Source organism: Oncorhynchus keta, chromosome 27 (genome assembly GCF_023373465.1).
Source record: "Oncorhynchus keta strain PuntledgeMale-10-30-2019 chromosome 27, Oket_V2, whole genome shotgun sequence".
NCBI lineage: Eukaryota > Metazoa > Chordata > Actinopteri > Salmoniformes > Salmonidae > Oncorhynchus > Oncorhynchus keta.
In genome coordinates, this window is record NC_068447.1 from 17,123,837 (window position 1) to 17,150,451 (window position 26,615).

Genomic DNA, 26,615 nt, shown 5'->3' on the forward strand with positions numbered 1-26,615 from the left:
CAATGTGATTTCAACAGATCTTTGTGAAATTAACAAAGTATTGTCTTTTGTTGAATTTATATAAGAACATTCCAACCTCGTTTTGCATGATCTGTTGTTCCAGTATGGCATGATTTCACTCTATGTATTATTTGCATGATTTTCATTTTGAAGGCAAACCTCAAATTCCACTATTGTGGATCATCCTTATTGTGGCTAGCTATGGTCGGACCCACATCGACCACCATTAATCAAATAAAAACTGTCTTATAAATATATGGGTATTTTAGATGACGACACTTAACCTAGCTGGCTAACTACCGAGCTATGTCGTTTTGCTATGTTTTTGGGGAAGAACATTGTGTGCATCCATCAGCTAGCTAGCTTTTTTACGACCAGCACTGTCCAGAGCTTGGGGAGGTGTGTCTGCACTCATCCGGCAGCGGCACGGGCGCCAGACAAAAACCTTTTTACCAGCATCATAGCATACGTATGGGTGAATCGTTGTGACATGGAATACAAGTTATAGTGTCATCAATGTGTAATAACTATGTAAAAATGTATGAGCGTGTTAAATTATTATGTGACGTACAGTCATATTCGGGTCAAGCTTATTTTACATGTCAGATAGTGTTAATTGACGTGTATATTTCTTGACACGCAAAGACTCAAATGGCGTTCCATACCCGACAGAGCTGTGGTGGCTGAACCGTATACTCTGGCACATGTATCTATCTAGTAATACCTGTTATTCATGGTCCTCCCGGATCAGCCTTTAGTATTTTACACAAACAAATGATTGAAATTATCCACATATTTTTAGAGGTCATTCAGATACTTTGACTAATAGTTCAATGAACACAGGCATGCGCTCACACACATTCATTCTCTCTCTCTATATATATCTCTCTCTCACACACATACACACATACATACATACATACATACATACATACATACATACATACATACATACATACATACATACATACATACATACATACATACATACAATCCCCTACATGATCAGATGAGACGTGGAGTCTGTAGGGAAACTCCGAGGTGTGGTTACATCACTGTTCTCTCTAGTGGGACATTACCCTGTTGGCACGTCCACACAGTTTACAAGACATGGATCTCTGGTGGCTGATCAAGCAAGCATGAGTATCTAAGTCAGAGAGTCCCTGGAGTGTGTGTGGATATGTGTGTGTTTTGTAACTGTGTTGGCCCAGAGAGCGTGTGAATACCATCTTCTGATGTCCCAGAGTTCTTTCCGGCAGCTGAGAATTCTAGAACTGTGACCCAACTGGAAGAACAGTGGTCCTCAGAGAGCGAGAGAGTGCTAGCTTTGAGAACCCTAGTGGTTGATATAATGCCACAGGGTTGAATAACTCTTACGTATCAGGTTGAAGCTTCACAAAAAACATTTTCAGGGGTGTGTGTGTGTGCCAGGGGTTTTGGGGGTTGAGTGTGTGTGTGTGTGCCAGGGGTTTTGGTGGTTGAGTGTGTGTGTGTGTGCCAGGGGTTTTGGGGGTTGAGTGTGTGTGTGTGTGTCAGGGGTTTTGGTGGTTGAGTGTGTGTGTGTGTGCCAGGGATTTGGGGTGTGTGTGTGTGTGTGTGTGTGTGTGTGTGTGTGTGTGTGTGTGTGTGTGTGTGTGTGTGTGTGTGTGTGTGTGTGTGTGTGTGTGTGTGTGTGTGTGTGTGTGTGTGTGTGTGTGCCAGGGGTTTGGGGTTGTGTGTGTGTGTGTGCCAGGGGGTTTGGGGTTGTGTGTGTGTGTGTGCCAGGGGTTTGGGGGTTGTGTGTGTGTGTGTGTGCCAGGGGTTGTGTGTGTGTGTGTGCCAGGGGGTTTGGGGGTTGAGTGTGTGTGTGTGTGCCAGGGGTTTTGGGGGTTGAGTGTGTGTGTGTGTGAGATTAAGTGAACAGTGTGTGAACATTGCAGCCTCTGCCTGCAGTCACCCATCACCCCTAAACCCCAAGTATCACCTCTACCCAGGGACTTTACTTCTGTGTTTGCAAACTTGTGAATTGTGTGTTTGCCTGTCTTCCTTAACGAGGCAAATTAAGTTTGAGCGAGATAAGGAAGAGTGAATGAATTAAGTGTTGGCCGGAGATTTAACTAGTGAGGAATCTCTTGTTGCTGGGACCAAACCCTGGACAGACGAACAACAGGGACAAATAAAGTATCACCATGGTTACGCCTGGATCATATATATATATATATATATATATATATATATATGGTAAGGCTGGGAATTTCCAGGGAGCTCAAGATACGATATTATCACGATACTTAGGTGCCGATGCTATATGTATTGCGATTCTCACGATGCTATATGTATTGCGATTCTCACGATGCTATATGTATTGTGATTCTCACGATGCTATATGTATTGCGATTCTCACGATGCTATATGTATTGTGATTCTCACGATGCTATATGTATTGCGATTCTCACGATGCTATATGTATTGCGATTCTCACGATGCTATATGTATTGTGATTCTCACGATGCTATATGTATTGCGATTCTCACGATGCTATATGTATTGTGATTCTCACGATGCTATATGTATTGCGATTCTCACGATGCTATATGTATTGTGATTCTCACGATGCTATATGTATTGTGATTCTCATGATGCTATATGTATTGTGATTCTCACGATGCTATATGTATTGTGATTCTCATGATGCTATATGTATTGTGATTCTCACGATGCTATATGTATTGTGATTCTCATGATGCTATATGTATTGCGATTCTCATGATGCTATATGTATTGTGATTCTCACGATGCTATATGTATTGTGATTCTCACGATGCTATATGTATTGTGATTCTCACGATGCTATATGTATTGTGATTCTCACGATGCTATATGTATTGTGATTCTCACGATGCTATATGTATTGCGATTCTCACGATGCTATATGTATTATTCTATGTATATGTGATTCTCACGATGCTATATGATGATTCTATATGTATTGCGATTCTCACGATGCTATATGTATTGTGATTCTCATGATGCTATATGTATTGTGATTCTCATGATGCTATATGTATTGTGATTCTCATGATGCTATATGTATTGTGATTCTCACGATGCTATATGTATTGTGATTCTCATGATGCTATATGTATTGTGATTCTCATGATGCTATATGTATTGTGATTCTCATGATGCTATATGTATTGTGATTCTCATGATGATGCTATATGTATTGTGATTCTCACGATGCTATATGTATTGTGATTCTCATGATGCTATATGTATTGTGATTCTCATGATGCTATATGTGTGATTTGTGATTCTCATTCTCACGATGCTATATGTATTGTGATTCTCACGATGCTATATGTATTGTGATTCTCACGATGCTATATGTATTGCGATTCTCACGATGCTATATGTATTGTGATTCTCACGATGCTATATGTATTGCGATTCTCACGATGCTATATGTATTGCGATTCTCACGATGCTATATGTATTGTGATTCTCATGATGCTATATGTATTGCGATTCGATACTGTGATTTTATTGCAATTCGCTGTTTCAAACAAATTGCTCACTCACCATGTCTGTTTCAGAGGGAAAAGAGAGCCATGAGAAAATGAGTTTTGATTAGTCATTGAAATAAGTGCTGAAAACAAATTGGCTCTCTGTTTAAAAATAAGATGAATAACAAGCTATGAAGGAAACATACTGGAGTTTTGGTGCATGTGTAGCCAACTAGCGCAAAAATAATATTGCAATATTGTCAAAACTATACAATATATTGTCAAAAATAATATCCCAATATGTAACTCGATTTTTTTTTCACCCATCACTAGCTCACAGTATGTGATTTTTAGCCTACGCTAAAAACCAGATAGAAAGACTACTCTATAGACCAGAAGAAAGACTACTCTATAGACCAGAAGAAAGACTACTCTATAAACCAGACAGAAGAAAGACTACTCTATAGACCAGACAGAAGAAAGACTACTCTATAAACCAGACAGAAGAAAGACTACTCTATAAACCAGACAGAAGAAAGACTACTCTATAAACCAGACAGAAGAAAGACTACTCTATAAACCAGACAGAAGAAAGACTACTCTATAAACCAGACAGAAGAAAGACTACTCTGTAAACCAGACAGAAGAAAGACTACTCTATAGACCAGACAGAAGAAAGACTACTCTATAAACCAGACAGAATAAAGACTACTCTATAAACCAGACAGAAGAAAGACTACTCTATAAACCAGACAGAAGAAAGACTACTCTATAAACCAGACAGAAGAAAGACTACTCTATAAACCAGACAGAAGAAAGACTACTCTATAGACCAGATAGAAGAAAGACTACTCTATAAACCAGACAGAAGAAAGACTACTCTATAAACCAGACAGAAGAAAGACTACTCTATAAACCAGACAGAAGAAAGACTACTCTATAGACCAGACAGAAGAAAGACTACTCTATAAACCAGACAGAAGAAAGACTACTCTATAAACCAGACAGAAGAAAGACTACTCTATAAACCAGACAGAAGAAAGACTACTCTATAAACCAGACAGAAGAAAGACTACTCTATAGACCAGACAGAAGAAAGACTACTCTATAAACCAGACAGAAGAAAGACTACTCTATAAACCAGACAGAAGAAAGACTACTCTATAAACCAGACAGAAGAAAGACTACTCTATAAACCAGACAGAAGAAAGACTACTCTATAAACCAGACAGAAGAAAGACTACTCTATAAACCAGACAGAAGAAAGACTACTCTATAGACCAGATAGAAGAAAGACTACTCTGTAAACCAGATAGAAGACTACTCTATAAACCAGAAGAAAAGAGGTTGCCAACGTTACCCAGTGACACTGTTCATTGATTTATGAGCATCATCATATTGACTGAATGAACTTTGTTTGTGCAGATGTGCGTCACCTAGCAATGTCTAGCATTGTATCGTTTGTGTGTGTGCCTGTGCCATTAACATTCTTAAGTGTGTCTGTCTGTGTGGTGTGTTTGTAGCTCGGAGGTGTGTGTAACCGTAATGAAGTCTAACGCTGTGTGTGTCTGGTGTTGTGTGTTCTCAGGTGGCCATCAAGTCGATTCGTAAGGAGAGCATCACTGATGATCTGGACAGAGTTCATATCCAGAGAGAGATAGAAATCACCTCCGCCCTCAAACACCCCTACATCATACGCTTCCATGAGGGTGAGAATACACACACACACACACACACACACACACACACACACACACACACACACACACACACACACACACACACACACACACACACACACACACACACTGAAAGGAAAACACGCATACGTACACACACAATGTAACCTTTCTCTGTGCTCTCCCTGTCCTGTGTAGTGTTTGAGAGTCGTGATAAGATAGTGATAGTGATGGAGTACGCCTGCAGAGGGGAGTTGTATGACTACGTCAATGAGAGGAGGAGACTGGTGGAGACAGAGGCCAGAGACCTCTTCAGACAAATCACCTCCGCCGTGCACTACTGCCACACGGTAAACACACACTTGCATGCTGCACAGGCTCACACTGAAATGCATGAGCGTTCGCACGCACACGCAATCATTGTATTTCAATTAGCATAATGTGGTAAATAATGTGATGAATCCTATATCCGCGTGTGCTGCAGTTTCTCTTTTCGGTAGTGACGGGGGGAATACTTTATACAGTTACAGTGCCTTAAGAAAGTAATCAGGCCCCATTACTTTTTCCACATTTTGTTACAAAGTATGATTCAAATTAAAATGTCAGTTTTTTCTTCAACGATCTACACAAAATACACTGTCAAGGTCGAAGATCATAATTATTTAATTATTTATAATGTAAAATAAAACACACTAATATATCTTGATTAACTATTGGCTAATTATTCAACCCAGAGTCAATACATGTTAGAATCACCTTTAGCAGCAATTACAGCTGTCTTTCTGGGTAAGTCTCTTCGAGCTCTGCACACCTGGACTGCACAATATTTACCCATTTTATTATTTTTAAAACTCTTCAAGCTCTGTCAAGCTGGTTGTTAATCATTGCTAGACAGTAGTGGTGCAACGGATCACAAAACTCACGGTTCCAAAAATACAGATTTCGGATTGTTATGACAACTTGAAATCGGCCCGAATTAATCGGCCATTCCGATTAATCGGCCGACCTCTACAGGGATGTTATTTGTTGATGACATACGCCGCACGTTATATTGGCATACAAGACAAGTGGACCGGCACATTAAGAGACAAGCTGCTCTTGCCCAGTGGGTTCTTTTGATTGGTTGGAGGAACAAATTCAGTGTACTAATATAAAACGGTACTACGTACTACGTATTCTAAAATGTTGGTATCATAAGTATCATAACATTTTGGTACCGATATATATCTAATTAAATGTCTGATTGTTCAAATTTGTACCCATCTACCAATAGGTGCCCTTCTTTTCAAGGTATTGGAAAACTTCCCCCACTGAGATCAGCTTTAGGGAGCAGTAGTATGGTGGCCAGTAGTGGTTGCAATTGAGATCAGGTGTGCGGGCGGGTGATTTTAGCACATATTTATGGTTTAACGAGAGTTCACCTCATGTTGAGGCAGTGCTCAATGTTGGTTGCTATTAATCCACTTAGTGTAAAACGGAGCAACAGGCAAACATGGTACTGCTAAGCCACAGGAGGCTGGTGAGGGGAGGACGGCTCATAATAATGGCTGAAATAGAGTGAATGGAGTGATATTAAAACATTTGTAAACCATGCGTTTGATACCATTAATTCCGTTCCAGCCAATACAATGAGGTTGTCCTCCCCAGTTAAGGTGACACCAGCCACCTGTGAGCTAATCCCAAAAAATCCTGATCACTGCAGTTTCTCTTCTCAGGGTGTGAAATGAAGCAACAGGCAAACATTGCACAGCTAAACCCACAAAATCCTACTCCTAATACCAGAGGAAAACCTTGTGGGTCAAAGGAGAATTACAGTTGAAGTCAGACGTTTACATACACTTAGGTTGAAGTCATTAAACTTGTTTTTCAACCACTCCACAAATTTCTTGTTAACAAACTATAGTTTTGGCAAGTCGGTTAGGACATCTACTTTGTGCATGACACAAATCATTTTTCCAACAATTGTTTACAGACAGATTATTTCACTTAAAACTCACTGTATCACAATTCCAGAGGGTCAGAAGTTTACATACACTAAGTTGACTCTGCATTTAAACAGCTTGGAAAATTCCAGAAAATGATGTCATGGCTTTAGAAGCTTCTGATAGGCTAATTGACATAATTTGAGTCAATTGGAGGTGTACTGTGGATGTATTTCAAGGCCTACCTTCAAACTCAGTGCCTCTTTGCTTGACATCATGGAAAAATCAAAAGAAATCACCCAAGACCTCCACAAGTCTGGTTCATCCTTGGGAGCAATTCCCAAATGCCTGAAGGTACCACGTTCATCTATACAAACAATAGTACGCAAGTATAAACATCATGGGACCACGCCGACATACCGCTCAGGAAGGAGACACCTTCTGTCTCCTAGAGATGAACGTACTTTGGTGCGAAAAGTGCAAATCAATCCCAGAACAACAGCAAAGGACCTTGTGAAGATGCTGGAGGAAACCGGTACAAAAATATCTATATCCCCATAAAAATGTGTCCTATATCGGCATAACCTGAAAGGCCGCTCAGCAAGGAAGAAACCACTGCTCCATTGCCGCCATAAAAAAAGCCATACTACAGTTTGCAACTGCACATGGGGACAAAGATCATACTTTTTGGAGAAATGTCCTCTGGTCTGATGAAAGAAAAATAAAACTGTTTGGCCATAATGACCATTGAATGCTTTTGGAGGAAAAGGGGGAGGCTTGCAAGCCGAAGAACACCATCCCAACCGTGATGCATGGGGGTGGCAGCATCATGTTGTGGTTGTGCTTTGCTGCAGGAGGGACTGGTGCACTTCACAAAATAGGTTGCATCATGAGGCAGGAAAATTGTGGATATATTGAAGCAACATCTCAAGACCACAGTCAGGAAGTTAAAGCTTGGTCGCAAATGGGTCTTCCAAATGAACAATGACCCCAAGCATACTTCCAAAGTTGTGGCAAAATGGCTAAAGCACAAGAAAGTCAAAGTATTTGAGTGGCCATCACAAAGCCCTGACCTCAATCCTATAGAACATTTGTGGGCAGAACTGAAAAAGGGTGTGCTAGCAAGGAGGCCTACACACCTGACTATGTTACACCAGCTCTGTCAGGAGGAATGGGCAAAAATTCACCCAACTTATTGTTGGAAGCTTGTGTAAGGCTACCTGAAACATTTGACCCAAGTTTAACAATTTAAAGGCAATGCTACCAAATACTAATTGAGTGTATGTAAACTTCTGACCCACTGGGAATGTGATGAAAGAAATCAAATCTGAAATGAATCCTTCTCTACTATTATTCGGACATTTCACTTTCTTAGTTTATAGAATTGTGTCGTGGTAAAAGTTAAAAAGCTAAATTTCCTAGTTGGTGCAGAAATTGAGGAAATAGGAGACTTAGGAAATAGTGAACACCTTTTGGCAGAGTTTTGGGATAAAGCTCTTCAGTGGAATAAACCACATGCATGTGTGCACACCAGAGCTAGCTCATAGCTGATACTGCTTAACACCAGATAGCTAAATTATGTTGGTCATTTTATTTGGAGTTATCCCCCAATCTCAAACCACTACATTTGAATGAAGAACAAAAAAGACCCCTCACTATTTTAGCTTTGGAGCTCGATGCTGCATCCTTTAGTTGTCTGACCTCAAATGGTCTTCTAAAATAGACATGAGTGTTCCGGAACGCGTGAATTATTTAGAATGCTTCTGAGGTATGCAGCTTTAGCAGGAAGTATTTAGGCTTCAGGGGAAAATGAACGTTTTTAAAAGACACACCACATAAACCTCTCTCTTTCCCTATTCATGTCTCAGTCTCTCTCTCCCCCCTCCTCTTTATCTTATTCGCTCTCTCACATTCACTCTTCGCCTGAATTGACCTCTGCTGTGCTATTCATATTTTCCTGTAGCAAACTCTTATATACCCCCTCTTTCACTCTTCAATATCGTTATACTACATTAGTGAATTCATCTGTACATGTTGGGTTTGTTATAGAGCTGGATTGTTAATTGTGATAATACAATGAAAGACAGAAGGAGGGATAACTGAACAATCCAAAATAATTAAGGAAAGCTAATTGAAAGACTAACAGAAACAATAACTAAACAAAGCCCAGGCTAATAATCGACTAACAAACACAGACAAGGTTTACACACACTGACTGTATACTGTTGACCATTCACCAGTACTGTATGCTCATGGATTAATCATTGAATCAAACACTCATATCATGAGAATGACCTTTCAATGTCAATTAGACAATTACATTTTCATCTCTCCTCTTTTAAGCTGTTCTTTTGTTCTCTTCATCTGTTCCCTATTTCTCTTGAATCTCTATACAGAAACTGCGTTACAAAATGATTGATATCACACACAAAACACACACTGGACCTCCACTTATGTATTCAGGCCATGTTTGTGTAAATGTCATCTGCTCTCTAGTTCCTAAATCAACACAGCAGTGTCTTCCTAAAAACATCAAGGGGGTGAAGAATCTGTGCGTGTGTAAAGATCTGTGTGTAATAGTGGTACTTTACTTGATTGTCTCTTTCCGTCTCCTTCAGAATGGCGTGGTCCATCGAGATCTGAAGCTGGAGAACATTCTACTAGACCAGGACCTGAACGTCAAGGTGAGAACACACAAAGAATTTTAAAAATTAATTGGTTAAAATCAAACCCTCCTATTGGTATATTGAAAATGTGATTCTACAGATTTTCCCGCTTACGGTGCAGACCTTGTGCCTGTCATCCAGTGAGTGTAAAGGGTAGTTATTTTAAAAGGATATGCCTGCATTGGCCGGGAATCGAACCCGGGCCTCCCGCGTGGCAGGCGAGAATTCTACCACTGAACCACCAATGCTGAGCTGCTATGATAATTTATTCCAGGGCTCACAACACAGTGGGGGTGGCGTGAAGCAGAAAGGAGGAGTTGAAAATAGGAGAGAAAGACTGGAAGGGGTTTAAAGAAACATATAGGACAAAAATGTAGAGAAGTAGTTTGAAAATAGGTTGATATAGCTCATGCACTTAGATTTGTGTTTCTGGGTATTTTCAGGAGTTTAAATTCAAGTGTGTAGCGAGATCCTGCTTATACCCCAAAAGAGTCCACACATTGGCCGGGAATCAACCCGGGCCTCCCGAATGGCAGAAGGATTAATGGTCTAGGGCACTTTTTCATGGTTCGGGCTGGGCCCCTTAGTTCCATTGAAGGAAAACTTCTTTATTTTTTTAACCCCTTTTTCTCCCCAATTGGTAGTTTGTCTTGTCCCATCGCTGCAACTCCCGTATGTGCTCCGCCTCATGGGTCTCCAGGTAGCGGCCGGCTGCGACACAGCCCGGTATCGAACCCGGATCTGTAGTGATGCCTCTAGCACTGCGATGCAGTGCCTTAGCCGGCCCTTTCCTGTTTCAGCATGACAATGCCCCCATGCACAAAGCGAGGTCCATACAGAAATGTTTTGTCAAGATGGGAGTGGAAGAACTTGACTGGTCTGCACAGAGCCCTGACCTCAACTCCATCGGATACCTTTGTGATGAAGAGGAACACCTAATGCCAGGCCTAATTGCCAAACATCACTAATGCTCTTATGGATGAATGGAAGCAAGTCCCTGCAGCAATGTTCCCACATCTAGAGGAATGCCTTCCCAGAAGAGTGGAGGCTGTTATGGCACCGACAGAGGGCGCCTCGCCTCGAGCTCCGATAAAACGTTGCAGATCTAATTTTCTCAATCCGTTTGTTTCATGCATTACTACATACATTCAAGTAGAACTTTTGGAATACGAAACGCTAGATACTCACCGAATTCCCTGAGACAGCAGAACAATGGACTCTTCTGCAAGGAGCCAAGCTGCTTGGGAGTCCTACCGTAGAGTACATCTACGGTTTTAGTAAGATTAAGACGCCAGGCGACCCATCCTCCATTACTGAGCATACTACTCGCCAATGTTCAATCATAAATGAACAAACTTGAGTAAGTCAGAGAGAGGATCTTTTTCCAGAGGGACATCCGATCCTGCAACATACTCTGTTTTTCTGAAACTTGGCTTTCCTCTGACATCCAGACAGATTATATACAACCAGCGGGTTTTACAGTTTTTTGGAGGGGATAGGAAGCGGGCTCTCTGGCAAGAGCAAGGGTGGCGGGCTCTGCTTTATGACCATTAACTCATGGTGCTAAGGGGTAAACATACAAGGAACTTTATGCTCCGCCGACTTTTACCTTCCGGGAGAGTTTACTGGGATTATCGCCATGGCTGTGTACATCCCGCCCCAAGCTGACACCAAAAAAGCTCTCAAAGATTTTCATTGGACCCTGAACAAACTGGAGACTGAATTCCCTGAGGCAGCATTCATTGCTGCAAGGACTTTAACAAAAGTAATTTGAGAACCGTGCTCCCAAATTATTACCAACACATCAACTGTCCAACTTGCATAAATTCTACTCTTGACCACTGCTCCACGCCTTTTCAACACGGGTATAAACACGGATATCCCGTCCTCCTTTCTGAAAATCTGACCATGATTCCGTCTTGCTTCTTCCCGCCTACAAATAAAGACTTGAGGGAAATTCCGGTGATCAGGTCTGTATAGCGTTGGTCTGACCAATCAGAATTCACAATGAATACGCCACCTCAGTCACCGGATTCAAACAAGACAGTTCAGACGTGACACGGGCAACCGAATGCACCATTGGGTGCACACTGCCTGCCCTACAGGACACCTACAACGCCAGGAGTTGCAGGAAGGCCAGGAAATTCACCAGGGACACCAGCCACCCAAGCCATGCCCTGTTCTCCCAGGTTCAGTCACTCAGACGCGGGCAGTACAGGAGCATCATGGAAAAACTGAAAGACTGGCAAATATTTTCAACCTTCAGATCATCAGGCTGCTGAATAGCCAACACTATTCAGCTACCTACGTACCCCATGGACATTCCCACACACCTTTAACTCTCACTGACCTTACCTGCTACTCCTCCATGGACATTCCACCCCTAACAGTGTTTACTCTGCCCCCACCCCAACGACATTCCTCCCTGTTGCAGTTGTTAATATGTATATTATTACTTTTTTGATTTTATTTCACTCAATGGTCATTCTGCTGCTCCCCCTGTGGTCATTCCCCCCACCCCCTCAATGGTAATTTTTCTGCTCCCTCTGGTCATTCCCCCCCCACCCCCTCAACAGTCTTTACTAGAGGTCGACCGATTAATCGGAATGGCTGATTAATTCGGGCCGATTTCAAGTTTTCATAACAATTGGTAAAAGGCATTTTTGGACACCGATTATATTGCAATCCATGAGGGGACTGCGTGGCAGGCTGACCACCTGTTACGTGAGTGCAGGCAGCGAGGAGCCATGGTAAGTTGCTAGCTAACATTAAACTCATCTTGTAAAAAACAAATCAATCAAAACATAATCACTAGTAAACTACACATGGTTGATGATATTACTAGTTTAACTAGCTAGTCCTGCGTTGCATATAATCAATGCGGTGCCTGAAATTGTGTCACTTCTCTTGCGTTCATGTCTAAGCAGAGTCGGAGTATATGCAGCAGTTTGGTTCGCCTGGCTCGTTGCAAACTGTGTGAAGACCATTTCTTTCTTCCTAACAAAAACTGTAATTAATTTGCCAGAATTTTACATAATTATAGCATAACATTGAAGGTTGTACAATGAACAGCAATATTTAGACTTATGGATGCCACCCGTTTGATAAAATACGGAACGGTTCCGTATTTCACTGAAAGAATAAACGTTTTGTTTTCGAAATGATAGTTTCTGGATTTGACCATAATAATGACCTGAGGCTCGTATTTCTGTGTGTTTATTATGTTATAATTACATTTACATTACATTTAAGTCATTTAGCAGACGCTCTTATCCAGAGCGACTTACAAATTGGTGCATTCACCTTATGGCATCCAGTAGAATAGTCACTTTACAATAGTGCATCTAAATCTTAAAGGGGGGGGTGAGGAGGATTACTTATCCTATCCTAGGTATTCCTTAAAGAGGTGGGGTTTCAGGTGTCTCCGGAAGGTGGTGATTGACTCCGCTGTCCTGGCGTCGTGAGGGAGTTTGTTCCACCATTGGGGGGCCAGAGCAGCGAACAGTTTTGACTGGGCTGAGCGGGAACTGTACTTCCTCAGTGGTAGGGAGGCGAGCAGGCCAGAGGTGGATGAACGCAGTGCCCTTGTTTGGGTGTAGGGCCTGATCAGAGCCTGGAGGTACTGAGGTGCCGTTCCCCTCACAGCTCCGTAGGCAAGCACCATGGTCTTGTAGCGGATGCGAGCTTCAACTGGAAGCCAGTGGAGAGAGCGGAGGAGCGGGGTGACGTGAGAGAACTTGGGAAGGTTGAACACCAGACGGGCTGCGGCGTTCTGGATGAGTTGTAGGGGTTTAATGGCACAGGCAGGGAGCCCAGCCAACAGCGAGTTGCAGTAGTCCAGACGGGAGATGACAAGTGCCTGGATTAGGACCTGCGCCGCTTCCTGTGTGAGGCAGGGTCGTACTCTGCGGATGTTGTAGAGCATGAACCTACAGGAACGGGCCACCGCCTTGATGTTAGTTGAGAACGACAGGGTGTTGTCCAGGATCACGCCAAGGTTCTTAGCGCTCTGGGAGGAGGACACAATGGAGTTGTCAACCGTGATGGCGAGATCATGGAACGGGCAGTCCTTCCCCGGGAGGAAGAGCAGCTCCGTCTTGCCGAGGTTCAGATTGAGGTGGTGATCCGTCATCCATACTGATATGTCTGCCAGACATGCAGAGATGCGATTCGCCACCTGGTCATCAGAAGGGGGAAAGGAGAAGATTAATTGTGTGTCGTCTGCATAGCAATGATAGGAGAGACCATGTGAGGTTATGACAGAGCCAAGTGACTTGGTGTATAGCGAGAATAGGAGAGGGCCTAGAACAGAGCCCTGGGGGACACCAGTGGTGAGAGCGCGTGGTGAGGAGACAGATTCTCGCCACGCCACCTGGTAGGAGCGACCTGTCAGGTAGGACGCAATCCAAGCGTGGGCCGCGCCGGAGATGCCCAACTCGGAGAGGGTGGAGAGGAGGATCTGATGGTTCACAGTATCGAAGGCAGCCGATAGGTCTAGAAGGATGAGAGCAGAGGAGAGAGAGTTAGCTTTAGCGGTGCGGAGCGCCTCCGTGATACAGAGAAGAGCAGTCTCAGTTAAGTCTATGATTTGATATTTCACAGAGCAGTCTGACTGAGCGGTGGTAGGCAGCAGCAGGCTCGTAAGCATTCATTCAAACCGTACATTCCTCCATTTGCCAGCAGCTTTTCGCAATGCTTGAAGCACAGCGCTGTTTATGACTTACCAACTCCCGAGATTAGGCTGGCACTAGTCAAAGGTCTATGAAATAGAAATGGTATAGTGAGAAATAGTCCTATAATAACTACAACCTAAAACTTCTTAACGGGGAATATTAAAGACTCGTTAGCTTTTTTACATGGCACATATTGCACTTTTACTTTCTTCTCCAACACTGTGTTTTTTGCATTATTTAAACCAAATTGAACATGTTTTATTATTTATTTGAGACTAAATTGATTTTATTGATGTATTATATTAAGTTCAAATAAAAATGTTCATTATTCATTCAGTATTGTTGCAATTGTGATTATTACAAATATATATATATATATATATATATATATATATATATATCGCCAATTAATCGGTATCGGCTTTTTTTGGTCCTCCAATAATCGGTCGACTTCTAGTCTTTGCTCTGCCTCCACCCCAAGGGGCATTTATTAATTCATCACTGTATATAGTGCTACTTCTATATTGTATTTATTATTTTATTTCACTAGCCCTGCATGTTGAAGCTCGAAGCCTAAGATTTTCACTGTACCCTTCAATGACACCTGCAACCCTGATAATGGAATTAGATTTTCAAGGAGTAGGTGTCCACATACTTTTGAACATGTAGTGTATGTAAACAAATACATGGTACTTATTTATATATTGGGACAAAATTGACCCCAAAATGATAGACCATGCATTGGCCGGGAATCGAACCCGGGCCTCCCGCGTGGCAGGCGAGAATTCTACCACTGAACCACCAATGCCTTAGTGGAGCAAAGCTCTTCCCGGGAGTGATATAACAGATGAAGTGAACCAGAAGTTGAAATATTTGGTATTTTGCTATGCGGATCGAAGGACCATTAACTGAGAGGCAGTAAAATAGTACTTACAGCCTGTTTGCAACGCGGATGTGCAAATAAACTTATTTGAGATTCCAGACCGATCTAAAATAATGATTATTTTAGCAATAATCCACTTGTTGACAAATGCAATCCAAAAGAAAAGTTAATCAGGTGAAATTTAAAGTACTTATTTCGGAGTAAATCCTACAATGCTTAACTTTTCCTACATTTGTTTACATTACAGCCTCATTCTAAAAAGGATTAACCCGTTTTTCCCCCTCATCAGTCTACACACAATACCTGCATGATGAAGGCTAAGATTTTCACTCTACCCTCCAATCACAGCTGCATGTGACTAGTAAACCATCTGAATTCAAATCAGCAAAGGGGGACCAACTCCGTATTAATGCCTATGATTATGAGATGTTCGATGAGCAGGTGTCCACATACATTTGGCCATGTGTTGTAAATAATTGGTAGTTATTTATATATTGGAACACGGTTGGACTGAAATTTTAATCACTTATTTCTGTGAGTATGTGGACACCTACTAAAATACTTTTGAAAAAGACATACATGCATTGGCCGGGAATCGAACCCTGGCCTCCCGCGTGGCAGGCGAGAATTCTACCACTGAACCACCAATGCTTTGATAGAGCACTATTTCGAGGACGGAGCAGATGAGGATGAAGGCATGTGAAAAATGTAACGTAGTTGTTTTGAAAGGTGGTATGATTTATGCCTGATTGTGGACATCAGCCTGTTTACGACATGGGTTTGAAAAATAAACTTATTTGAGATATACCGGAGGGATTTAAAAATAATGATTCCAGAGCTATAGCCATAATTAACTTGAGTTTCAAATGTAATCCATATGATAATTTATAAGGAAGCATGTAACATGTAGCTGCTATTTAAAAATGTGTAAATAAATGCATGTACTTATTACTTCAATGTGAATATATCCAACAACACTTCAAAAAATGTCCTTGCATTGGCCGGGAATCGAACCCGGGCCTCCCGCGTGGCAGGCGAGAATTCTACCACTGAACCACCAATGCTTTGATGGAGAAATATTTCGTTCTGAATCGTCATATAATAGAAAAACAGAAAGGGGATGACTGGTCAAGTTCTGGATAGAACAGATGGGGATGAAGGCGTTTGTGAAAAATGTAAAGGAGTTGTTTTGAAAGGTAGTATGAATTACGTCTGATTGTGGACATCCGCCTGTTTACGACATGGATTTGAAAATAAACTTATTTGAGATACCGGAGGGATCTTAAAAGAATGATTCCAGAGCTATAGCCATAATTAGCTGCTATTTAAAAATGTGTAAATAAATACATGTACTTGTTACTTCTACGAGAATATATTCAACAACACTTCAAAAAATATCCCTGCATTGGCCGGGAATCGAACCCGGGCCTCCCGCGTGGCAGGCGAGAATTCTACCACTGAACCACCAATGCTTCGGTGATGTAACTTTCTAGACTGCTGACTTTGAATGGAGCATGCATTTTGTTCTGTCAGCTTCATTTGTTTTTGTTTATTTCACTTTTGTTTATTATCTATTTCACTTGCTATGGCAATGTAACCACATGTTTCTCATGTCAATAAAGCTATGAAAGGAAGTGAAAGAGAGGGAGGGGTGGGAGAAGGAAGATGTAGACTGGGTGATCGGAATCAAGTAAGTCAGACACTCAATTCCACTTCCCTAGACCTCTTTCTGAACCATTGAGGATGAGTGAGAAAATGCAGTTGCAAGGCATATAGTAATAATGGTTCATCCTTCCTGTTAATATATATTAATTACGTAAACAAGCATACATGACTGTTCCATGCGCAAAACCCTCTCATTGTCATCTGCTCTTATCATAGCATAGTTAATTGCCTGCTGATTGGATATAAACAGCAGACGGGCTTCCCATTGTATTCAAACTGTTTGGGTAGGTTTTAGAGTCCAAGAACATTCACACCTGGCCTACTGGGTAACCAGTTGACTGGACTTCACAGAGATATGAAAGTTGACAAAAAACTGAACTGAACACAGTTGCCATGTTTTTCATATTTTTATTGCAACTGGAATAAACAATATGTAGCCTACAGTAAAGTGTTTCATATATTCATATATTATATCGATATCAAATGAAAAAATGCAGCTGATATGGAATTTCCATATCGGTGCCCATCACTACAGATTAATGTTTGAGACAAATACTTATTGATCATTGATTTGACAAGGACCATGTTCTTTGTATGCTGCACCAGAGTTTTCATTGTTAGATTTAGCTGTCAAGCTGGAAAACACAATCAAATAACTCTGTGTTGACTGAAAGCCAAAGCTGTGAAATGTGCTGCATTGTGAAGGCATGCGCTAAGAACCAGCCTAAAGACATGGTGTCAGTTCCTATAACCCAGCCCTGAAGTCATTCCATTCCTTTTATGGCCGGTACTCCCCTTATATGGTTACACAGCGCGAGGGAATACACGGAATCTGCAAATCTGGGAAAGCAGAGGGTTTTAATAAAAGTCACACACACTGGCTAAGAGTTAAAGAAAACAGACTACGTACTTTTCTCTCAGCAGCTTCCATACTTCCTCACCACAGTGGGTATTATTCAGACCAATGTGGAAAATGCCATTCTGTATGGTATGCATGAGATAGACAAGGGAGGAAGTTTCCCTTAGACACTGATTCAAGGCAAGTTTAGCATATTCTCCTCTAATGGTTGAAGCTGGAATCATTAATAGGTGAAATTGCCATTTCTGTTTTGGATATTATAACAAAGACTGCAAACAGTTGCATGCGCAATAGGACAGCAGAATATGCACTGCACATTTCGTTCCTACGCTGTAGAATTCTCCTTTCCTCATGTTTTTATTTGACCTTTATTTAACTAGGCAAGACAGTTAAGAACAAATTCTTATTTACAATGATGGCCTACTAATAGCAATTACAATACTGCTACAGTGGCAGGATAATAGCTCAGTGTAAAAACATAGGCTACAAATTGGGCTGTAAGATTAGATGTACTTTATTGTCCCTTACCTTACAGATATCACTCCAGTGTTAATTTGCTAAATTGTAATTACTTTCTACTATGGCCTATTTATTGCCTTACCTCCCCACGCCTTACACTCCCCACACACTGTATATAGACTTTCTTTTTTTTCTAGTGTGTTATTGACTGTACTCTTGTTAATTCCATGTGTAACTCTGTTGTTTGTGTCACACTGCTTTGCTTTATCTTGGCCAGGTCGCAGTTGTCAATGAGAACTTGTTCTCAACTAGCCTACCTAGTTAAATTATTTTTAAAAATACAACACACTGACGTCACGCACATATGCACTTGACACTTGGCGGCATTAAGAAAGTTATCACCATGTACGCCCTTTCAACATACCTAGATTTAAGTTTTTATTACTTCTAAACAAAATAACTTTTTTCTCATACGCTTACAATGATGTTTTGATTCTTGCTTGAACAGTCATTAAGATTATATTTGGTTATGATCTTTGCAAAATAAATATTTTTGATACAGCATATGAAAGTACTATATAATGTACATGATCTAGTTGATTTGCGATGATGATAGAAACATATTAAGCAGGACACTCATACGAGCCTTAAAATACAATTATAATCCAAAAGTAGTGTGAAATGCATTCATAAGCAACATGTAAATTGAGGCTTTTTTAAATTATCTTTTTCCACCCTTGTGCGGCTATTTTGCAAACACAGAAAGGTGTCTATCTAATGACATAGTAGTAGACTGACAAGCAACTGAAAGAGACTGCAGCGTAACTACGGTCTGCGCATGTGCAACTGCATGTGACCAACGCCATCGTGGAATAGTAACTGCACCACGAGGAAAGGCACAGGCTAAATTAGCTACATGCCAACAGTTCAGGGGGCTACCTAAAATTCCTTTAAATGTCCATAAACACAGCTATTAACTTACCAGACAATAGAATAAAATATGACAACCTAACAATATGAACAGAATAATATGAATTTACTATCTTAAACAAGGCATGTGGTACACAGCATTATGAGCTAACATAACTTGCTAGCATCTAGGCTAGCTGGCTAGAAATAGCATGACGCACATGGAAAAGGAATGACTCTATAAACGTAACAAACATGGTAAATATCTCGACTGTCGAAGCAACACCCAACTAAATACGCAAAGACATGTCGGACAGTATTTACACTTACTTAAACTTCTTAGGGATGGGGACAGTATTTTCACGTCCGGATGAAAAGCGTGCCCAAAGTAAACTGCCTGTTACTCAGGCCCAGAAGCTAGAATATGCATATAATTGGTAGATTTGGATAGGAAACACTCTAAAGTTTCTAAAACTTGGAACCGGTGTATTTCTGAATCAAACGCACCAAATAAATGGACATTTTGGGGATATAAAGAAGGATATTGTCGAACAAAATGACCATTTGTGATGTTTCTGGGACATTTTGGAGTGCCAACAGAAGAAGATCTTCAAAAGTAAGGCATGAATTATATCGTAATTTCTGACTTTTGTGTCGCCACCTGCCTGAGTGAAAATTATTGTTATGCATTTGTATGGTGGGGTGCTGTCCTCAGATAATCGCATGGTTTGCTTTCGCCGTATAGACTTTTTGAAATCTGACACTGCGGCTGGATTAACAAGAAGTTAAGCTTTATTTTGATGTCTTACACTTATATTTTTGTGAATCTTGAATATTGATATTTCTGTAGTTTGAATTTGGCGCTCTGCAATTTCACTGGATGTTGTCAAATCGATCTCGCTAAAAGGATTGCCGCGCGAAGGGATCACTAACAGGTTTTAAGCACAGATCACAAACAGATTGATTAGAAAGAGTCCAACAAGCCCATTCTCTTCTGACCACGATCTCACTCTGAAGACAGGTGCGGGATTCAGTGAGGTGCACGGGGATTGGCGAACTGTGATTGGTTGACACAAGTGGGGTGACTTGTAGGTTCCACTAATGAGAAGGTAAGGGGTGTTAGGCAAGTACCTTAAACGTATAGTTCAGGGTTGCCGAAAGTGCATAATAAGGGCTGGCCTTTTTATCACTGCATCAGAATCGAAATCTCACACTCCCTGAGGAAATCAGATGCATGTTTAAATACCAAGGAGACTGCAGGGGTCATGGTGTTTATACATTAGGCTGTTTCTGAATTGGGAATCAGTCTGTTTATGCTATCTGTAACCTGGGAATCAGTCTGTTTATGCTATCTGTAACCTGGGAATCAGCGATTCACCTATACATATGCAATGAGTAATATATTTAGTCACTAGTGATCTTAATTTGCATAAAGGTCATTAGGACTCCGTCTAATTCTCCAACGGCACATTCTCTCATGTATGTCTTCACGTTCGCTCAACTTTCTGTTCTTTTGAGGTAAAATTAGCTAGCTAGTTAACACTTAGTCGAAAATTGCAAATCTACCATCTGTGATTGCACCAGACTGCTGGTCACGGACAGAAGAGATGCACTTCAGCCATTAATAGCCAGGTAACCTTAAATTAATATTAGCTAGCTACAGTAGCTAGATAATATAAAACGTTAGCTAGCTAGATCTGCCTGCCAGGCATTGACATTAAATGGAAATCAAGATAGCTAGCTAACATTAATTGTCCATTATATAGCTAGTTATAGAATCTATAAAAACGTTAACCAGCTAGCTACAGTAGCTACCTTAGCTCCACAAAAGTTAAGTACATCTCCATTCAACCACCACCTCAGCCCGTTCAACCACCACCACCTCAGCTCCTTCAACCACCACCACCTCAGCTCCTTCAACCACCACCACCTCCACCTCCACCTCAGCTCCTTCATCCACCACCTCAGCTCCTTCAAACACCACCACATCCACCTCAGCTCCTTCAACCACCACCTCAGCTCCTTCAACCACCACCTCAGCTCCTTCAACCACCACCTCAGCCCCTTCAACCACCACCTCAGCCCCTTCAACCACCACCTCAGCCCCTTCAACCACCACCTCAGCCCCTTCAACCACCACCTCAGCCCCTTCAACCACCACCTCAGCCCCTTCAACCACCACCTCAGCTCCTTCAACCACCACCTCAGCTCCTTCAACCACCACCTCAGCTCCTTCAACCACCACCTCAGCCCCTTCAACCACCACCTCAGCCCCTTCAACCACCACCTCAGTTCCTTCAACCACCACCACCACCACCTCAGCCCCTTCAATCACCACCACCACCTCAGCTCCTTCAACCACCACCACCACCTCAGCTCCTTCAACCACCACCTCACCTCATCTCCTTCAACCACCACCTCAGCTCCTTCAACCACCACCTCAGCTCCTTCAACCACCACCTCACCTCATCTCCTTCAACCACCACCTCAGCTCCTTCAACCACCACCTCAGCTCCTTCAACCACCACCACCACCTCAGCCCCTTCAATCACCACCTCAGCCCCTTCAATCACCACCTCAGCCCCTTCAATCACCACCTCAGCCCCTTCAATCACCACCTCAGCCCCTTCAATCACCACCTCAGCCCCTTCAATCACCACCTCATCCCCTTCAACCACCACCTCAGCCCCTTCAACCACCACCTCAGCCCCTTCAACCACCACCTCAGCCCCTTCAATCACCACCTCAGCCCCTTCAATCACCACCTCAGCCCCTTCAATCACCACCTCAGCCCCTTCAACCACCACCTCAGCCCCTTCAATCACCACTCAGCCCCTTCAATCACCACCTCAGCTCCTTCAATCACCACTCAGCCCCTTCAATCACCACCTCAGCTCCTTCAACCACCACCACCACCACCTCAGCCCCTTCAATAACCACCACCACCGCAGCCCCTTCAATCACCACCTCAGCCCCTTCAATCACCACATCAGCCCCTTCAATCACCACATCAGCCCCTTCAATCACCACCTCAGCCCCTTCAATCACCACCTCAGCCCCTTCAATCACCACCTCAGCCCCTTCAATCACCACCTCAGCCCCTTCAATCACCACCTCAGCCCCTTCAATCACCACCTCAGCCCCTTCAATCACCACCTCAGCCCCTTCAATCACCACCTCAGCCCCTTCAATCACCACCTCATCCCCTTCAACCACCACCTCAGCCCCTTCAACCACCACCTCAGCCCCTTCAACCACCACCTCAGCCCCTTCAATCACCACCTCAGCCCCTTCAATCACCACCTCAGCCCCTTCAATCACCACCTCAGCCCCTTCAATCACCACTCAGCCCCTTCAATCACCACCTCAGCTCCTTCAATCACCACTCAGCCCCTTCAATCACCACCTCAGCTCCTTCAACCACCACCACCACCACCTCAGCCCCTTCAATCACCACCTCAGCCCCTTCAATCACCACCTCAGCCCCTTCAATCACCACCTCAGCCCCTTCAATCACCACCTCAGCCCCTTCAATCACCACCTCAGCCCCTTCAATCACCACCTCAGCTCCTTCAATCACCACCTCAGCTCCTTCCATAGTTTAGACAGAGCAGTTGAGACAGAGCAACCTTCACAAAAGTTAAGTACATCTCCATTCCAGTACAATTTTGTTCGATCATATTTGGAGAGAGTAAGGTACTTTTAAGATATATGGCCTATGGTTGAGATCAATTGTATTTTGCTCTATGGCACTTTAGCACAACAGTGCCATCTGCTGACAGAATATTTGTCTTCAACTCAGTACAACACGACCCAGGAGAGGCCTACTGCAAACACTGGATTGGAGCCTTCAGAGCGTGCCTGCCGTGGGAGGACAACAGAACATTCTGAATGAACATTAAAACAACTTTACCTTTACCTTTTGGAATGCCCAATTGGGACTTTTAGAAATCGTTTAAAAAACAATTGTGTGGAAGGTCCTACAATCTGCTCCTCAAGATAGGGATTCTACTGGCTTTTTACTGGACCGGTGGTTCGGCCCCCATTACATTACAGGCTTGGAGTGAAAACCTACAGGAGGGTATCTCTCCGGTAACAGGCTTGGAGTGAAAACCTACAGGAGAGTATCTCTCCAGGAACAGGCATGGAGTGAAAACATACAGGAGGGTATCTCTCTGGGAACAAGCTTGGAGTGAAAACCTACAGGAGGGTATCTCTCCGGGAACAGGCTTGGAGTGAAAACCTACAGGAGGGTATCTCTCCGGTAACAGGCTTGGAGTGAAAACCTACAGGAGAGTATCTCTCCAGGAACAGGCATGGAGTGAAAACATACAGGAGGGTATCTCTCTGGGAACAAGCTTGGAGTGAAAACCTACAGGAGGGTATCTCTCCGGGAACAGGCTTGGAGTGAAAACCTACAGGAGGGTATCTCTCCGGGAACAGGCTTGGAGTGAAAACCTACAGGAGGGTATCTCTCCGGGAACAGGCTTGGAGTGAAAACCTACAGGAGGGTATCTCTCCGGGAACAGGCTTGGAGTGAAAACCTACAGGAGGGTATCTCTCCGGGAACAGGCTTGGAGTGAAAACCTACAGGAGGGTATCTCTCCGGGAACAGGCTTGGAGTGAAAACCTACAGGAGGGTATCTCTCCGGGAACAGGCTTGGAGTGAAAACCTACAGGAGGGTATCTCTCCGGGAACAGGCTTGGAGTGAAAACCTACAGGAGGGTATTTCTCCGGGAACAGGCTTGGAGTGAAAACCTACAGGAGGGTATCTCTCCGGGAACAGGCTTGGAGTGAAAACCTACAGGAGGGTATCTCTCCGGGAACAGGCTTGGAGTGAAAACCTACAGGAGGGTATCTCTCCGGGAACAGGCTTGGAGTGAAAACCTACAGGAGGGTATCTCTCCGGGAACAGGCTTGGAGTGAAAACCTACAGGAGGGTATCTCTCCGGGAACAGGCTTGGAGTGAAAACCTACAGGAGGGTATGTCTCCGGGAACAGGCTTGGAGTGAAAACCTACAGGAGGGTATCTCTCCGGGAACAGGCTTGGAGTGAAAACCTACAGGAGGGTATCTCTCCGGGAACAGGCTTGGAGTGAAAACCTACAGGAGGGTATCTCTCCGGGAACAGGCTTGGAGTGAAAACCTACAGGAGGGTATCTCTCCGTGAAACAGGCTTGGAGTGAAAACCTACAGGAGGGTATCTCTCCGGGAACAGGCTTGGAGTGAAAACCTACAGGAGGGTATCTCTCCAGGAACAGGCATGGAGTGAAAACCTACAGGAGAGTATCTCTCCAGGAACAGGCATGGAGTGAAAACATACAGGAGGGTATCTCTCTGGGAACAAGCTTGGAGTGAAAACCTACAGGAGGGTATCTCTCCGGGAACAGGCTTGGAGTGAAAACCTACAGGAGGGTATCTCTCCGGGAACAGGCTTGGAGTGAAAACCTACAGGAGGGTATCTCTCCGGGAACAGGCTTGGAGTGAAAACCTACAGGAGGGTATCTCTCCGGGAACAGGCTTGGAGTGAAAACCTACAGGAGGGTATCTCTCCGGGAACAGGCTTGGAGTGAAAACCTACAGGAGGGTATCTCTCCGGGAACAGGCTTGGAGTGAAAACCTACAGGAGGGTATCTCTCCGGGAACAGGCTTGGAGTGAAAACCTACAGGAGAGTATCTCTCCAGGAACAGGCATGGAGTGAAAACATACAGGAGGGTATCTCTCTGGGAACAAGCTTGGAGTGAAAACCTACAGGAGGGTATCTCTCCGGGAACAGGCTTGGAGTGAAAACCTACAGGAGGGTATCTCTCCGGGAACAGGCTTGGAGTGAAAACCTACAGGAGGGTATCTCTCCGGGAACAGGCTTGGAGTGAAAACCTACAGGAGGGTATCTCTCCGGGAACAGGCTTGGAGTGAAAACCTACAGCAGGGTATCTCTCCGGGAACAGGCTTGGAGTGAAAACCTACAGGAGGGTATCTCTCCGGGAACAGGCTTGGAGTGAAAACCTACAGGAGGGTATCTCTCCGGGAACAGGCTTGGAGTGAAAACCTACAGGAGAGTATCTCTCCAGGAACAGGCTTGGAGTGAAAACCTACAGGAGGGTATCTCTCCGGGAACAGGCTTGGAGTGAAAACCTACAGGAGGGTATCTCTCCGGGAACAGGCTTGGAGTGAAAACCTACAGGAGGGTATCTCTCCGGGAACAGGCTTGGAGTGAAAACCTACAGGAGGGTATCTCTCCGGGAACAGGCTTGGAGTGAAAACATACAGGAGGGTATCTCTCCGGGAACAGTCTTGGAGTGAAAACCTACAGGAGGGTATCTCTCCGGGAACAGGCTTGGAGTGAAAACCTACAGGAGGGTATGTCTCCGGGAACAGGCTTGGAGTGAAAACCTACAGGAGGGTATCTCTCCGGGAACAGGCTTGGAGTGAAAACCTACAGGAGGGTATCTCTCCGGGAACAGGCTTGGAGTGAAAACCTACAGGAGAGTATCTCCCCAGGAACAGGCTTGGAGTGAAAACCTACAGGAGGGTATCTCTCCAGGAACAGGCTTGGAGAGCCTTGAACTAGTGGTTCTAGTTCTTAGAGATCAAAGCATTTTGAATTTGATAAGTCACTACAAACGGTGTGGTTTCCAGAAGTGGAGCCGTCACTTAATGCAATGGATGGGAAGCTTTACTTTATATACTTCTAATTAAAGGAGAATGGTTGAAGTTCATTTGATGTCCTATGTTTAATAACAAATGATCAGATTTCGATGAGTTTGCTGCAATATGGCAGCAGTACTTCAGTCAACATCAGTCACTATCAGCAAAGGATATTGGTTATTAGTGAAGTGTCAGTAAAGTGTTTCTGAAAAACAACTAAACCATAAAACACCAAGACCAACAACAATGTGGACTATATCATTCATTACATTTCAGATGAATGATCATTACGTTTACATTAACAGACAATATGGATATACTAACAATGAATAGACAGTAAGTAGATAAATGCTTAAATGTTGATGTGCAGCTAAAAATAAACTAAATGCCATAAACTTTCAAACTCTCATTCAGGGCTCGTTCCACAAGGTTTATAATCACAATTATCAACTGGGTGGTTCGAACACGGCTGACAGCAGTGTTATATCAGTATGATAAAACATTTATTTGTACTGCTCTAATTACGTTGGTAACCAGTTTACAATAGCAGTAAGCCACCTCGGGGGTTTGTGATGTGTGGCCAATAAACCACGGCTTAGGGCTGTGTTTAGGCACTCCGCGTTGCGTTGTGGATAAGAACAGCCCATAGCCCTGGGATATTGGCCATTTACCACACCCCCTCGGGCCTTAGTGCCTAATTGTTTTATTTTTTTTTTTATTTAACCTTTATTTAACCAGGTAGGCTAGTTGAGAGCAAGTTCTCATT

At 43.2% G+C, this 26,615-nt stretch overlaps 1 protein-coding gene and 5 non-coding genes across 6 annotated transcripts in view; 1 reads left to right on the forward strand and 5 right to left on the reverse strand.

Annotated features, from left to right (window-relative positions):
• Positions 1-26,615, forward strand: part of LOC118371139 (NUAK family SNF1-like kinase 1) — an 85,445-nt gene that overhangs the window by 46,006 nt on the left and 12,824 nt on the right. The window contains exons 2-4 of the mRNA XM_035756474.2: positions 5,074-5,194; positions 5,363-5,514; positions 9,705-9,770. Of these exons, the coding sequence (XP_035612367.1) occupies positions 5,074-5,194; positions 5,363-5,514; positions 9,705-9,770 (339 nt within the window). The remainder of the gene's footprint in view (positions 1-5,073; positions 5,195-5,362; positions 5,515-9,704; positions 9,771-26,615) is intronic.
• trnag-gcc (transfer RNA glycine (anticodon GCC)) lies at positions 9,930-10,000 on the reverse strand. Its single transcript has one exon. It is a non-coding gene; the product is annotated as a tRNA-Gly (tRNA).
• trnag-gcc (transfer RNA glycine (anticodon GCC)) lies at positions 15,163-15,233 on the reverse strand. The gene has a single exon. It is a non-coding gene; the product is annotated as a tRNA-Gly (tRNA).
• On the reverse strand, positions 15,889-15,959 carry trnag-gcc (transfer RNA glycine (anticodon GCC)). Its single transcript has one exon. It is a non-coding gene; the product is annotated as a tRNA-Gly (tRNA).
• Positions 16,302-16,372, reverse strand: trnag-gcc (transfer RNA glycine (anticodon GCC)). Its single transcript has one exon. It is a non-coding gene; the product is annotated as a tRNA-Gly (tRNA).
• trnag-gcc (transfer RNA glycine (anticodon GCC)) lies at positions 16,710-16,780 on the reverse strand. Its single transcript has one exon. It is a non-coding gene; the product is annotated as a tRNA-Gly (tRNA).